Source organism: Citrus sinensis, chromosome 4, assembly GCF_022201045.2.
Source record: "Citrus sinensis cultivar Valencia sweet orange chromosome 4, DVS_A1.0, whole genome shotgun sequence".
Classification (NCBI taxonomy): Eukaryota; Viridiplantae; Streptophyta; class Magnoliopsida; order Sapindales; family Rutaceae; genus Citrus; species Citrus sinensis.
The window spans coordinates 29,091,156-29,105,953 of NC_068559.1; the positions used below are offsets into that span (position 1 = coordinate 29,091,156).

The window sequence follows — 14,798 nt, forward strand, 5'->3', positions numbered from 1 at the left end:
CAGGAAAGCCATTTAAGTTTCAAGTCGGTTCATAATAAATGCACAAATAAAATAAAGCTCAAAATCCAAATCCCCCTCTCGTAGCCTATACTTCCCCCGCGGACAAACAAAATCCTGGGGCTTTTATTTTTCCATGGAACCCGAAAAAAAAAATTGAAAAAAAAAAAAAACCCAACCAACTAAACGAAGCCCGAACTGTTGTTAATCGACGATTTGTTTCCGTCAAGGCACTAGGCGTCCGAACACTCTCACTCGCATTCAGAATTTGCAATTAGGGTTTTTGCCGAGGATCGACCATTTGTGAAGCGAATATACCAATCATTATTATGCAATCATCTCTTATGGTGTCTGTTTGTTAGTTTGAGTTTCAATTAGTTAGGGTTTTGAAACACCGAAAAAAAAGGAAAACAATGGGAAGCGTGGATGATCGGACATTTAAGGTTAATTTCAGCGCCGATGGAGTGGCGAAGTTGAGAGACGGAGTCAAAGATAAACTCAAAGAATTTATGGGCGATTACACTGACGATACACTCGTGGTTCGTTTTTATTTTTTGTCGAATTATATTGATGTTGTTGAAATCGATTGAATTGTTGCATTGTGTATTTCTATATCGCTTGCAATTAATTTCTTGTCTAGAAAATAAATTTTTAGGGTATTATTTGTATTACTGGGGTTAGATTCATCCGGATGATATTTTCTAGAAATTTTGAAATTTGGAGACTCACGGGGTTTTCCAAGAACTGGAAGTTCTGCTGTTGAATTTGAATTGAGTGCATAAGGTTGAAATAGTGAAGTTGATAGTCCTGTCGGTAGAGGGAATGTTTGTGTTACCTGCTTTTCAGGTTCCACGAGTTTTTTCAGTTTCAGTCATTTGTAAGGTTTGAGGTTTTAAATGGCAGCTGTTGGCTGTGGAGAATGAGATGACATTGCTGTTCTTTGATATTGGTTGCTGAGTATTTGCCTATTTGTTCTTGAGTGTATGGAAAATGCTGTGACCTTGTGGGAATGGGGTGATGAAGAATGAATTTGAAGTTAAATCCTAGCAAAGCCTCAAAGCTCTATATGTTTAAATCTCCGCCTAAATTTATTGGTGGGAATCAGAACTTGTGTAGGTATTTCAATCATGTGGCGACTGTTAACACTGATATTTGAAATTTTTTTCTGGAGTATTTGAGTACGTTATCAAATAGGTTCATATAACGGATTTTTGTTTCATAAAATCTACTTGTTTTGGTCTTTAGTTATTGTTTTCCATTTGAGTCAGATAGCTTGCAGGTTAAGATTCATACTCGGAAGGTGTTATGTTGCTTTTTGGGTTGTTAGATTCGGGCTTTCTCTCTTGCTGGCACAATATTGGAGTGATGGTTGGGCTGTAGTAGCCTGGAGAGCGGATAAGTTATATGAATCTTTGATACCCGCATTCTACCATCCTAGGATAAGTTATAATTAAATGATGTTTATCCTCTGTTCCCTATATGTATAATGTGTTTGTGATTTTTCGATGCTTTCAGTCGCTTTCATGGTTGGGTCATGCCAATTTATCACATGATATTGCCTTCATATCTCAAATATGAAGATCTTGGGTTTGAAGTATTTCTTTAATATGGGGGATTTAAGTATTTTGATTTTATCGATGCTAGAATTTTTTCCCCCCTTATTTCTTGATTCGCATTGGCAGGAATACGTTATAGTTTTACTGAGAAATGGCAGGCGCAAGGAGGAAGCAAGGAATGAGTTGAATGTGTTTTTGGGGGATGACAGCACTTCTTTCGTATCTTGGTAATTCGATTTATATGTTAATTTAATTGGAGAACCTGAGCTTATAGAAATTAGTTTGTCAGCTATTATCTTTTAATTCATGTTCGTCTCTGAAAGTGGTTTATATATTTACTTTGAACAGGTTATGGGATCATCTGGACTCAAATTTAAATTTGTATGTTCAGCCCGAGGAATCTCAGAGGCATGAAGCATCAGAAATAAAACCTACATTGGGGGACCATGCTGGGAAGATTGATTCTTCCCTCCTGGATTCAGAGTCCGAAAGAGGAAAGTCTAATAAATTATCGAGGAGTCGACACAATAGGGAATGGAAAGGATTAGTGAGGGATTTGGATGAACCACCCCCACCTCTCCGGAGATTTGAGGCTGAGAATACCCATTTTGAGGAAAAAACACATCGCATAGTCACTCGTGCCAGAGACTCTCCTTCGCCTCCTCGACAAAAATTCCAAAAGAAAAGGAGCAGGCATGAGGAGCGGCAGCACTCAAAGGTTTGGATGTTTCTGTTCCTTCTGTTGATCAATTGATCTCCTCTACTTTGTATGTTAGAGTAACCAATGTGTTACTTTTGTCTCTACTCTACATAATCAATTCAAAGCAAGATGTAGTTTTATAATATTTTTCTTTTATTTTTATTTGTTGTGTGGATGCTGAAATGTTTATAGAAACATATTATCATTTTGGATTCAGACTTCGTGGCTGGTTATGTGGCTTGGGGTTAATTTTAATGATGTTGGATATCTCATAGTAGAAATCTTTGTAAGATTGTAATTCTTGAATATTATAATTTTTGAGGGCATATTGGTTGTTCTGATGCTATGAGCTTCTTTTGAGGATTTTAGCTGTACTCTTACAGCATTGGTATACAGTTTCATCTGATCAAGGCTGATTTCTTTCTAATCCATTAATGAACTTCATGACAGAGGGAAGTGGGTCAATCAACCATTGATGCTCCCCGACGGTTACTTCAGTTTGCAGTTCGAGATGCGGTGGGAACTACAAGGCCATCTAATTCAGGAAAAGAACCTTCACTGAAGCGCCTTCGTTCTGTGGTGTCAACATCTACTGGAGAATCAGAAGCGATTGAACGTCCTCGGAGGATTCGGTCAGTTGCAACAGTTCCAAATCCTTTGGCAACTGTCATTAAAGCTGTGGCAGAAGCTGCTGAAGATGTAAAAAGGATTAAATCTGGGGGAAGTGTGTTTGATCGACTTGGTCGTGGTATGGATGTATCAGATATGGCTGACGAACCACCAGAATTCGGAGAAGCTGTTGTTGAAGATGATGAATATGGAAGCTTTAGCCGAATTCAGGAGCAAACCGGTTCAGCATATTATGATAGATGTGACTATAGTAGACAACATGATGGGAACATGACAATGTTAGAAAATGAACCGGCATTGGCCTTTGACTCTATGTCTGACAATGAAGGGTACGATGATATCAATGTTACGGGCCATAGAGTCACAGATGTTTGTCAATCTGGATCATCTGATGCAAGCAAGGGTGATTTTATGATGATGCATTACAATGTAGCCAAAAATGCTGATTATGAAATGCAATTAACGCAGAACAAAGATCAGGATCAGCCTGTTGCGGTGGTAAGTGCTTCTCATAAGATGGTCAAGATTTCTGCGAATGTAAATACTTGGAAACCTCATCAGGAGTTGAGAGTTCCAGAAGCTGATGGTCGAAAATCTATTCAGGAGATTGAGGCACGTAATGGAAAACCTGGCTTGCAACTAATGAAGGAGAATAGCAACCTTGTTACAGTTGGTAATGGAAATGTAAGATGCTCTTACTCATGTTCGCATTGCAAGGTCTTTAGTTGCTTGTAATTTTCCTTGTGTCATACTGATCAATTTTCTTTATTAGTTATATTTATTTCCTGACAATCTTTTTGCACTGCTATTGTTGACAGGCTAAACCTACCGTACGTATTCATAAAGAATCTGAAAAGGCACTGCCATCTGTTTCTGGTGAGTTTTAAGCTCGTGCTGTTTTTGTTAGATGATTACTAGGCATATTGCAAATTTGCAATTTTGTTGTTATCTTTGTTATTATTTTCGCGTCACTCATGTCTGTGATCTCTTTAGCCCCCTCCCCCTTATTTTCAGTTCTTTGATTCTTTTTATTCCATTGTGACTTCATTTTGCTCATCTTTGTTCTGCGTTTCCCATGATATGAACTTTTTTTTTTGGGGGGATGGTTTTTGCAGGTTTATATACTGCTGGTCGTCCTCAAGAGGACGCTGATTCTCGAACCATTTTCATCAGCAATGTACTAGCTTACACTCCTGACCTTGTATGTTAAAAAAAAAAGAATTTTTTGGGTCTCTCTTTTTGAGTGGCTTTTGTTTATTCTTCTACAGGTTCATTTTGCAGCTACCAAGGATAGTCTTTCACGTCATTTTAATAAGTTTGGGGAGGTTCTGAAAGTGGTTATAGTCACTGATGCTGCAACAGGGCAACCAAAAGGGTAAGGATGGTCTTTCACTTGCTTGGGTAAAAGTCTTCTTTCAATCTAATGATAAGACATTTACTGGTACTAAATCAAGATATTTTACCAGGTCAGCTTATGTGGAGTTCATGAGAAAAGAGGCGGCAGACAATGCATTAAGTCTGGATGGAACCTCCTTTATGTCTCGGATTTTGAAGGTATTTAGATACCTGGTGATTTGATTTTCTGAATAATTTTTGAGGATAGTTTTCCTTCTATGAAACATAGGGGGTGGGGGAAGGTGGGGGTGTGTGCTCATGAAATCCCTGGATTTTTGAATGGGCAGTGAAAATTTTCTGATAAGTGTAACAGTTTTTTAATTGTTCACATTGGCTAGAATAGTCTCAATAGCACTGTGGTGTTGAATTCGCTGATTGGTTGTTGCTTAATAGTTAATGATTTATGTTGGGGTGGTCCTGAAGTACTATTGCTTTCAGTGCCTCATGGGGTGTGCTCAAGAACCAAATGCTAATTCTGAAATGGTAGGGAAATTTTATGGGGTATCAAAGTGGCGTCCCCTAACTAGTGAATTTTCAATTTTAAATATTAGGCTACCTTTTAATGAAGTATGAATAAAGCAGCAATTGTATCTGAGTCTCTTAAAATTTTCTGTGTCAAATATTAGCAAATCCTTTAATGAAAAATGATAAACTAGCAATAATATGGAGTCCTGTAGATTGTGAACCTATTTTGGCATGTGTTGTATCCCTTCTATTATATATAACAATTAATAATAATTTTCACTTGGATCTTGCTTAGAATCTACCATAAGTAAGTTCACGGCTTTGACCATCTAAGTTTATCCTTCTACACTTATTTATTGAATTTTAGCTAAATTTTGGGATGACTTAGAATAGAAATATTGAGGAAACTGCCAAGTTTTCTAGCTGTATTGTATCATTTTTGCATTGGGGACACGTGTTAGAATCTTGCAGATATCTAGAGTTTCGTTAGTTTTTTTTTTATGCTAGAAGAAGTACCTTACCTGTGGAGTTTGGGGAATACATGAAGTTGTTGAAACTGTTAAATAATATCATTTAAAATTGACGTTATTTGGTCCAATTGTATCTTTTGTATATGCATTATGCCAAGACAGTATTAATGTTTTCTCATTCCACTTTGAACGTGCACATGGCATTACATTAGGCATTTTTATGATTTGGATGGGGGATGAGAAACCCCACCCTGTAAACACCAACCCTTACCCCTATTATTACCCAAACTCAGGAGATTACGAGCACAAAGCGCCTTGAGGGCTAGCCAAGCTACACCCTAGGGGCCACATGGCAGTAGGCTTGAGTCACTTAATTTTATATATTTGCCCCTTTTCTGCAACTTTTGAATTGGTTGCTTTAAAATGCGATGACGCTGCTGAGCCTCAACTATCTTTTGTAATTGGTGTTTCCTGTAGGTTGTGAAGAGAAGTGCTGCTCATCAGGACACTGCTCCCCTCATGACTTGGGGCCGGGGTGCACGGGGTTCTCCATATACTGCAGCTAGGTTTACCCGAGCTCCTTTCCCTAGAGGCATTCATGGGGCATTTAGACCTCATCTTCCTATTAAACCTGGTGCCAGAAGTTTGCAGTGGAAGCGGGATGCTCAGGCCTCTCCATCTGATAGTGGTGCCCAAGTTCCTGGGAACAGTGTTCCTTCTCCCACTGCTCGTAGCCTCACCTACATCAGACCAGAGCTTAAAACTTATGGGAGTTCGGGTACCACTTAGTTCTAGAGTTAACGTTGTCTACTAAATAGCTGCTCAATGATTGCTCCATATTCCGTAAATGTCTGCATACGGACAGCTGGAACAATGAATCAAGCAAATTCCATGGTTATAAGAATGAACATGACTTTATGTACGTGTAGGACATCTTCCAGAGTTGAAAAGGGGGGGAAAAAGTCTGAAGATGTGTGGAGCCTGGGAATGGATGGTTATGAGAATTACGATTTTTTGGTTCTTATGGTGAGAAAAAGAGAATGTTAGAGAAATGAAGGGGGTGATTGAAGGTTTTGCTCTGATTCACTGTGAGTGGGTGGCAATAAGAGGACTAGAATCGGAATTATTTCTTTGTTTGGCAAGTTTTCCTGCTCCCCAGTTATATATATATATGCATTGAAATTTGTGAATGCAGAGGATGAGTAGTTGGTTCTAGTTTTGAGGCATCAAATCATTATGATTTTTTTTTTCTTTAAATATGCGCTTATATATTGTTTAATGAGAAAAAAGGGAGAAGCAGAAGAAACTATTGATGGGAAAAAAGATTCGAAGAAAAACCTTTTGTGGTTATTTCCTCTTCGTACGTACTTCTTACTGCTTATAATTTTGAGACTGCTTTTATAAGTATCAGTTTTTGTTACGAAAAATGTTTACGGTCTTTTTTTTTTTTTAAAGTTTTTACCTTTCTGTAATTTGGTGTGTGATTTTGAAAGATCCAGTGTATAATTGTTACAGGAGGGAACTCTAGTTTCGGGTTTCAGACATAATGAACGTTCCACGGATTGCAGCAATTGCATTATTTGCGAATGAAATTTACCTAATATTTTTTGTCTTCTTGTGAAGTGAAAACTTGATTATAATTTTTAAAGAAGCCTCCATAAAAATAAAATTAAAAAAAAAAATCGATGTGGAAAAAGAAATCATATTCGACAACAGTCAATCGGTATTGCCGGTACTGAACTTGGAAGAGCTTCAAGTTGATCGAACAATTCAGAGAAAATAAAACATCAGAGTGGTAATATAAAGAGTAAATGATGCCGATAACCAAAGAAGCAATGAGTTGCAACTAGGGATGGCAATGGGCAGCGCCTGCAGCGAGTTTGTCATTACTAAATCCAAACCCGCATAAAATTTAAATTACCAAACCCACCCGCAAACCGCAGCGGGTTTTAATTTTTGTACAAAAATCCACCCGCAGCAGGTTTTAACAATTACCAAACCCGCAATGGTATCCGGCGGATTTTTTGCGGGTTTCCGTATTTAAAATCACAAATGTTTAATATATAAATTTATAATAATAACCTCAAATTCCATATAACATACTTAATTTTATATTTAAATAATGTAAATGAAAAATTAAAATTTCTACATCAATTCAACACAAATTCTCAAATTTAAGTATAAATTACACAAATCCATTTAAAAAACACAAACTAGTATCTAAAAATAATAATTACATTTCATATTATCATTTAAAACAAGCTCCAAGAGAAGATATTCATTTCATTCACCACCATAAGCACCCATCCAACACAATGCCTATAATAATAATTAAGATTAATATTTTCAAATACTAATTCGAAGGAAAATGCCTTTAGTTTTCTTTAGATTATGACTTTAGAATAGGATATAGGCCACATACACACATACACAACTTTGAGCCTTTGGCTATTTGGTAATTTAATTAATGACATTATTTTCTTTATACATTTTTAGATTAAAATTAAATTAAAAATATTTGAAAAAAATATTGCGGGTTTGGTGGATATCCATGCGGGTATCCACCGGATATAAGGTTAATACCAAACCCACCCGCATCCATGTGCGAGTTTTAATTTATAATACTAAACCCGCCCGCAACGGGTAAAATTACCCACAACGGGCGGGTTTTGGCGGGTGGGTTTGGGCAGGTTTGCGGGTTTGCGGGTACAATTGCCATCCTTAGTTGCAACATTCATTAATCATTAATATTATACCGTCGCACATGGTATACGTAGTTTGTAATTTGTTTTTGGCAAAATAAAAATGAAATAGATAAAAATATAATAAAAATGAGAATAAAATTGTAGTGCAACTGTGGTACCGTGCCACAGTTGCACCCAACTGTTGGATTTCTACTTATTCAAGTAGACCCCACTCATTTGAGTGGATCCAACAACTGGTGCAACTGTGACACGGTACCACAATTACACTATAGCCTATCCCTAAAAATGATATGATTCTCCAAACAAATACAGCATATACGATCAACAGTCGTAGAAAAAAAAATTACGATATTGGGGAATTGTAGGAAAGAGATCTAAAGGATCGTAATTTTAATTCAGGGGCATTGACTGAGACTGACTGCGGCCTTCTATTCGATCACATGTGTTTTATGTGATGGGATCCCCTGTTTAAATCTCTGATGCGCCCACCATCTTCCCGTGTGTTTTTGTAGAAAGCTAAAATCTCAGAATGGCCGCCATCGCTTCCCGTAGATTTTCCTCCAGACTCTTCAAACCCTCTTCATCTTATTTGTCGTGCGCTTCTTTCATAACTCATAACCGTAATCCTAACCCTAGATCCTCCTCGAATTCAATTTTCTCACAACAAAATCCCTTAGACCCTAACTCCAAAATCTTATATTTCGTTTCAGCTTCACCCTTATCAGATCCCCCTACCTGTTTGGTCCCTCAAACGCCTTTAAATCCAAAACCTATAAATCCCCATCTGGGTCTCATTATTAGGTCATATTCATACTCGACTGCCAATAAAAATCACGACTTTTTGCATCATCAACTACAAAGCCCCAACCCCATGAATTATACAAGATCACAGTCGAAACCCAGATTTTTCTCTGAGGAGCCGCAGCAAGGTCAAAGCCCGAGTGAGTACCCCAGTCAAAACCCTAATTTCAAGCACCAAGAAATTGAAGGACCAACAGTAGAGCGTGATTTATCAGCTTTAGCTAAAGAAACCAGACAGGTGCTTGAAGAAATGATGAAGAAAATTTACAGTCTCAGCAGAACCGTTGCCCTTCTGGGTCTGTTCCAATTAGGAATAGGAGCTTGGATTACATACATTACGCAAGCATCACCCATAATAGAGGTCTCAATGCAGAACGTCGTGGCTTTTGGATTTCCATTTGCTTTGGCGCTTATACTGAGGCGATCTTTGAAGCCAATGTACTTCTTCAAGAAGATGGAGGAACAAGGTAGATTGCAGATTCTTACTTTGACACTTCAGGTTGTTAAGAATTTGAATGCTCTATTTGCTCGGGTACACGGGGTTAGTTTGCTTTGTATTGCAGGTTTGTCATCTGGATTGTTGTTCCATTTGTTGGCTAGATAAGATTCAATTGGACTTTGTGTTTTCGGGTTTAGTGATAATAAAAATCGATTTGGAATTTTCTTAAACCAAGTTGATTTTGATTTTAATTTTTAATTTCACTATGACGGTGCTCGAAGCTGTATTTTATGCTCCATAGAATTATTTAGGTTTTTACTTACTGAACATAAAATGCTGGGATTTGCTTTTGTGATCTTATGGAATTTGGAATCTGCTGGGTGTGTAAATGTTTGGTGGGATTATATGGAAAGATTTTATATTCTTTTGGATGAAATTTTGTGCGATGTTTCTTAGCATGTACTGGATTTTCCTGTGATGTAATTGGGTCAAATAGTATGGTGTTTGAAAAAGAAATTGCTTCTTATTCTTACCTTACCTACAAAGGTGGAGGATAATTGACCATTTAGAACCAAAAACACAAAGCCCGCCATTATTAAACCATTCAAGTCATTAACTATTATACACAATCCCATTAGCAGGTTAAAGTGTAGTGCATGTGCATCGCATCAGTCATCAGTGTGTGCACTCGTTATGACATGTTTCATCAGAAAATTGCGAATTATGCATTACATGTTTCTCCGTCTGAAAATCAAGGTTGGGTTACCTTCCAATTTTCGGAAAAGAAAGTAGGAAAAATGGTTGGGTTCATGCCATGGGTTGGAAGTGCGTTCACATTTTGAGAAATTTAAAGACAACTCGTCTGCATTATCAGAGAAAACGACGACACTTATATATTCATTAACTAAACGGGCATTCTAGCTAGCTACATACGTACGGATGAAGCCTAGTGTAAGAGAAGACCACAAACATAAAACAGAGCAGAAGTCGCAATGACATAAACCGAAGCTGAAGAAGCAAAAGCTGATCCGGTAGCCATGGCTGGTGAAGGAGCTATCGCATCGTCAAAAGCGTGAACCATAAGTTTTGGCAACAGCATTGCAAGAGGCAAAACAGCTGCTGCTATTAAAGAACCCTTGATTGAAGCCATTCTTTTGAACCTCAAATGTGTGCGAACTCTGGTGTTGGTGAAGATATTATATCTATATATTTATATATATATATATAAAGCTGCGACTTGAGAAGGTGATATGGCATTATCATTTCTTATCTTTGTATATTATCTATTATCTAATAAATAGAGAAATTTTCTTTTAGATTTGGTTTTTCATCTTCTCATAATTAATTTGATTGTTATTACACAATAGTAATTATGTAAATATTTTAATGAGACATATTCTTTGTAATGAACATCCAATGGGGAGTGTTATGAATTTATTAAAATAAATGTAGATGTTCATAACATATATCTCTTAGTCTCTCCACTATCTCTCATTAGCAACCTTTAGTTTTCCTATAACTTCCAGTCTTCCACTATCTCACAAGGAATTATGAATTACGTAAAAATGAGATATTAATGTGTTAGCTATTAGATATACATCTTTTTCTAAAACAAATATGGGAGATTTTCCGTGAACTTTCAGGGCTGAGCCACCAATCCATGCAGCTGGATGGCACAGCCCTTTAAAAAAAAAATTAAAATTAAAAATGGAAAAAAAAATCCCTATCTTCTCTCGTAAAATCCCAATTTAATTTTCGTTGCAAAATTATAGCTTATGTTTATACATATAACGGAAACTGAAACCATGAAAGACAATGAAATTATCAGATAGCAAAGCATGCATATTTTTGGACAAATTTCTACCTATTTGAAAAATAATGTGATGTTTATCTAATTGTTTCTTCCTTTGATAAACTAGATTCTATAAAATAATTAAAAAAATAAATTAAAATAAAATTCTGCCTGTTCACAAATAAAATAGATTTGATGTGTAGTCAAGTCCGGAATATTCTTATGAAGAAATTTGTGATATTTCACTTGGAAAGGGATTTGCTAATGTTTTGAAGGACTCCGAGGAGTTGTTTCTTTGATATTCTCTTCGATCATCAATGGAATGTCTAACTATTAATCGATTATCATTCTTCCAACTTCCATGCTTAATTATAATTTAAATGTTACAAATTTGACAATGTCACGTCATATATCTGCTCGGCGTTAGAATTATGCGTGTGGGTTCATTTTTTGGTTCGCTGTAATAGAATTATGTGTGTAATAAATAAAAACGTTATATTATCGATTATAGATTCGTACTCATAGTTATTTATATTAATTATTTAAGGATGCAATAAGTGAATTCAGCTGGTAAAATTTCTTGAGTGGAACCAAAGATTTGAAATTTGAATTCCCCTCAGATAAGTGGAGAGTTAATGTTAATTAGATTGCGATTAGTTTATAATTAAAAAAAGAAAAGAAAAGAAAATGAATGGGGAATGAATTAGATTGCCATTGCACATTAGTCTATAACTCTTTGAAAAATCATATGGATGGAGAGAGGATTAGATTGTCAATCAGTCCATATAAAGATATCAACATGTGCAGCGTGCAAGCTCGTGTTGTGAACTGAAAGCCATATGGCATCACTGCGATATAGTAACGAGACTTACAGCACGTTCGTCTGAATTATACAGTTTGAATTTCGAAGTGAGCGTTCAGCACTCAGGAGTCACCCGCATTTCTGTCTTTCATCGTGCCAAACCCTCCATGATGTCCATGGTCAAAGTTCTTCTCCACTAACTATCAAACTCATCATCAACCTCCATCCCCTTAACTTTCTTTGACATTCCATCACTCATCTTTCTCAATGAAGCCATCGCCATGCATTGTTTGATCGTGCAGTGATTATTGACAGACGATATGGCCCTTGAAGAGATCTTTTTTGAAGGAGTGGTGCAAAATAAGCCGACATTGACTTGTACAGTCTAGTATGGCCAGAGCTACTTTTGTGGCAGGCTCAATTGACTTGGAAAATATCAATGGAACATGGATTATTGCTCAATGAAAGATGAAGAAACAGGCGGAGTAAGTACTTGGGTTCTTCTGTATGCGTCTGTTTGGTAAAAACTAAAAAGCAAAAGCACGTGACATTACCACACGTCAAAAATATCTACGGATCGGATTTTCTTCGGGTTCGGGCTTTATAATTATAATCCGTTTCGATCATCCGGTGCCCACTACATATTTCCGCAACTGTAGGTGTATCGGGTTCGGTAGGTCAATGAGTACAAGGAGAGAGTTGTTGGGTGAAGATGGGATAGTTGCGGCAGCAAATGCAATTGGAAACACAATCATGAAGTTGGATAAGGGCAAGTTGGGTGAACATGAATAGATGATCCATGGTTTCGTTGCCCGATCACCAAGTTGGGTTCCATCTTTACAAGACTGATTTTGGGTGGCGCAGGCCTAAGAAAATCAAGGAGACTTCAATTGATAAAAACGTTGTTTAGAATTAAAGTGCTGTAATTTTTAAATTATAAAATAAAAATTAATATTATTTAATAAATAATAATTTTAATAAAATTAATAAAGATATAATAAATTTTTTATTATATAAATATAAAATTAAATTAATTTAACTTTTAAAATATAATAATTAATATTTATTAAATATTTTATTATTATAATTTTTAAATTATAATTATTCTAATTCCAATCATACTAAAAATAAGGGCCATTTCGCTTGCTGAAAGTAGAGATCTCGAAGGTGAAATCGAGGTTGGTGTGGATCTACCTAACGTTCAAATGATGCCTTCACCTTTCTCTTCAATCAAGTCCTACATGGCTACATGTCCTTTAATAATTCATTGTCTCCTATATCATTTACATTTATTTGTCCTCTTTATCAATGGAAACAAGATATCTCATTTCACTTACTGCTGTGTGATTCACATTTACAGGATGTTTCTTTTATTTTTTACAGGGATTGGGCACGTATCATCATGTGAACGTGGGACAGTAATTAATTATAGTTGTCATTATTTCAATGGCTGATGAGATACAAATCTTTTAACATCGGAAATATCCCAACTTTAATTAGGACGGACAGAGTCTGGTATTTACCCTGAATGCTATCCCGAATTTACGTCCCTAATGATAAAATATACCGTTTGATTTCATTTGTTTTTTATTTACTTTTGAGAAGCACGTATTTTATTTGTTTTGTATAATTTGATTGTCAATCAACGTGTTTGGTTTACTTTTTTCATTTATTATTTTTCAATTGTGCAGCATTTATTTCATTTACTTTTCCTTTACATATTCCTTTCGTTTAAGCGGAGTAGAGAATTCATTGCAGCGCTGAAAAGAGTGAAAAATCATAAGTGCAAAATTCCATTTGGAAACTGCAAAATCGGAATTGGTTTGTGAATGTGCTAAACCTCTACATTTTCGGGGCTAAGGAAAAGGAAAATGTAAAGGGACAGTGGAAAGAAAGTGTAAAGGGATAGTGGAAAGGAAAAGTGTAAAAGGAAAGTGGAAAGAAAGAAAACAAATAAAATATGTGTTTCTAAAAAACAAATGAAACCAAACGGTACGTTTTATCATTCGGGGCGTAAATTTAGGGTTAGCATTCGGGGTAAATAATTTTTTTGGGACAAAAATCTTGTGTAATTAGAGATGTCTTAGTGTTAAATCTCTGCTAGGCTCTTCCATCACTCGTATTTGTCATTTATTCTGCTTTGTGTATTGCAGTTTCCACTTTCCTCTGTTGTATACTGCTCGTAATTCAATAATGAAAAAGCAACCATACATACTATCATCAAGCAAGGCAGGTTACTTAACTTTGCGGCCTTGAATATTCTCTCCAATTGTTTCGAACTATTATTCTTCTTCGAGAATCCTTATCCCATCTCTCAATTTTTGTCAAACACTTTAGTCTTTACCAGTGCTCAAGCATTCACCCGCTCTTACTCTCCAACATCTGTCCCCTTTCGAACCTTACAGTACTGCCGCAAGGTCAAGGATACACTAAGTCTCACATTCTTTACGCCCATGGGGACTATGTTTTATTAACTTTAGCTGAGTCTAACAGTGGTTTTAATCGTTTATCGGGCAATCATCAACGTTATGTGAATGAATTTTACTCATTAGTGCCTGAATTGGCTAGTACTAGTGCCTGTAAGCAAGCTAAACTTCTATTGCTTGCCGTGCAACTTAACAGTTTTCTCTAATGATGGAAGAACATTTAGCAATTTCTTAAAGACATGGGGCTCGGTATGTAGAGACTCTTCTTGCTTGAGCGAGCCATTTGGTTGTTTGGCGATAGAAGACACAAATGGGCTGGAGGGAATTTTCCTGAATGAGTGGTGCAAGCGAAGACCTTCACAAGAAATGGTCGTCATATGCAATGGAATGGCCAATTTAGATTTATCAAATACGGTTAGGGCAACTTTTTTGTTAGCCCGAATAATATGGAGAAGATCAAGCAATGGACTAACTTGCTCTTTAATTTGGGTTTGTTATGTAAAAGCAGAAGCAAAGGTAAATGAGCCAGGTAAATCATTGGGTGAGGATCCGTGTTACTTCGGGTTCAATGCGGGCGGTATAACCACTTTGTACTATCGGATTCCCACAACTCATTTTGG

The 14,798-nt window shown here is 36.5% G+C and overlaps 2 protein-coding genes across 3 annotated transcripts; both read left to right on the forward strand.

Annotated features, from left to right (window-relative positions):
* Window positions 1-3: 3 nt before the first annotated feature.
* Window positions 4-6,620, forward strand: LOC102624141 (uncharacterized). Of its 2 annotated transcripts, XM_006482837.4 has the most exons (10): window positions 4-536; window positions 1,680-1,780; window positions 1,902-2,271; window positions 2,704-3,381; window positions 3,487-3,567; window positions 3,702-3,759; window positions 3,999-4,060; window positions 4,152-4,258; window positions 4,350-4,437; window positions 5,691-6,620. In XM_006482837.4, the coding sequence occupies exons 1-10, from the start codon at window positions 411-413 to the stop codon at window positions 6,000-6,002; spliced, it is 1,983 nt and encodes a 660-aa protein (XP_006482900.1). In that variant the 5' UTR covers window positions 4-410; the 3' UTR covers window positions 6,003-6,620. The 2 variants fall into 2 exon arrangements, with proteins under 2 accessions (XP_006482900.1, XP_006482899.1); XM_006482836.4 differs by having other exon boundaries at window positions 5-536; window positions 2,704-3,567.
* Window positions 6,621-8,267: 1,647 nt separating this feature from the next.
* On the forward strand, window positions 8,268-9,594 carry LOC102623852 (uncharacterized). The gene has a single exon (XM_006482835.4). The coding sequence runs from the start codon at window positions 8,448-8,450 to the stop codon at window positions 9,321-9,323; it is 876 nt and encodes a 291-aa protein (XP_006482898.1). The 5' UTR covers window positions 8,268-8,447; the 3' UTR covers window positions 9,324-9,594.
* The last annotated feature ends 5,204 nt before the right edge of the window (window positions 9,595-14,798 follow it).

What these genes read in the sequence shown, in the direction of transcription:
- LOC102623852 (XM_006482835.4), top strand. Translation starts at nt 8,448, where the DNA reads ATGGCCGCCATCGCTTCCCGTAGATTTTCCTCCAGACTCTTCAAACCC.
- LOC102624141 (XM_006482836.4), top strand. Translation starts at nt 411, where the DNA reads ATGGGAAGCGTGGATGATCGGACATTTAAGGTTAATTTCAGCGCCGAT. An exon ending in ACACTGACGATACACTCGTG is followed by an intron (nt 537 to 1,679) that starts GTTCGTTTTTAT and finishes TCGCATTGGCAG; the next exon opens with GAATACGTTATAGTTTTACT. An exon ending in GCAACAGGGCAACCAAAAGG is followed by an intron (nt 4,259 to 4,349) that starts GTAAGGATGGTC and finishes ATATTTTACCAG; the next exon opens with GTCAGCTTATGTGGAGTTCA.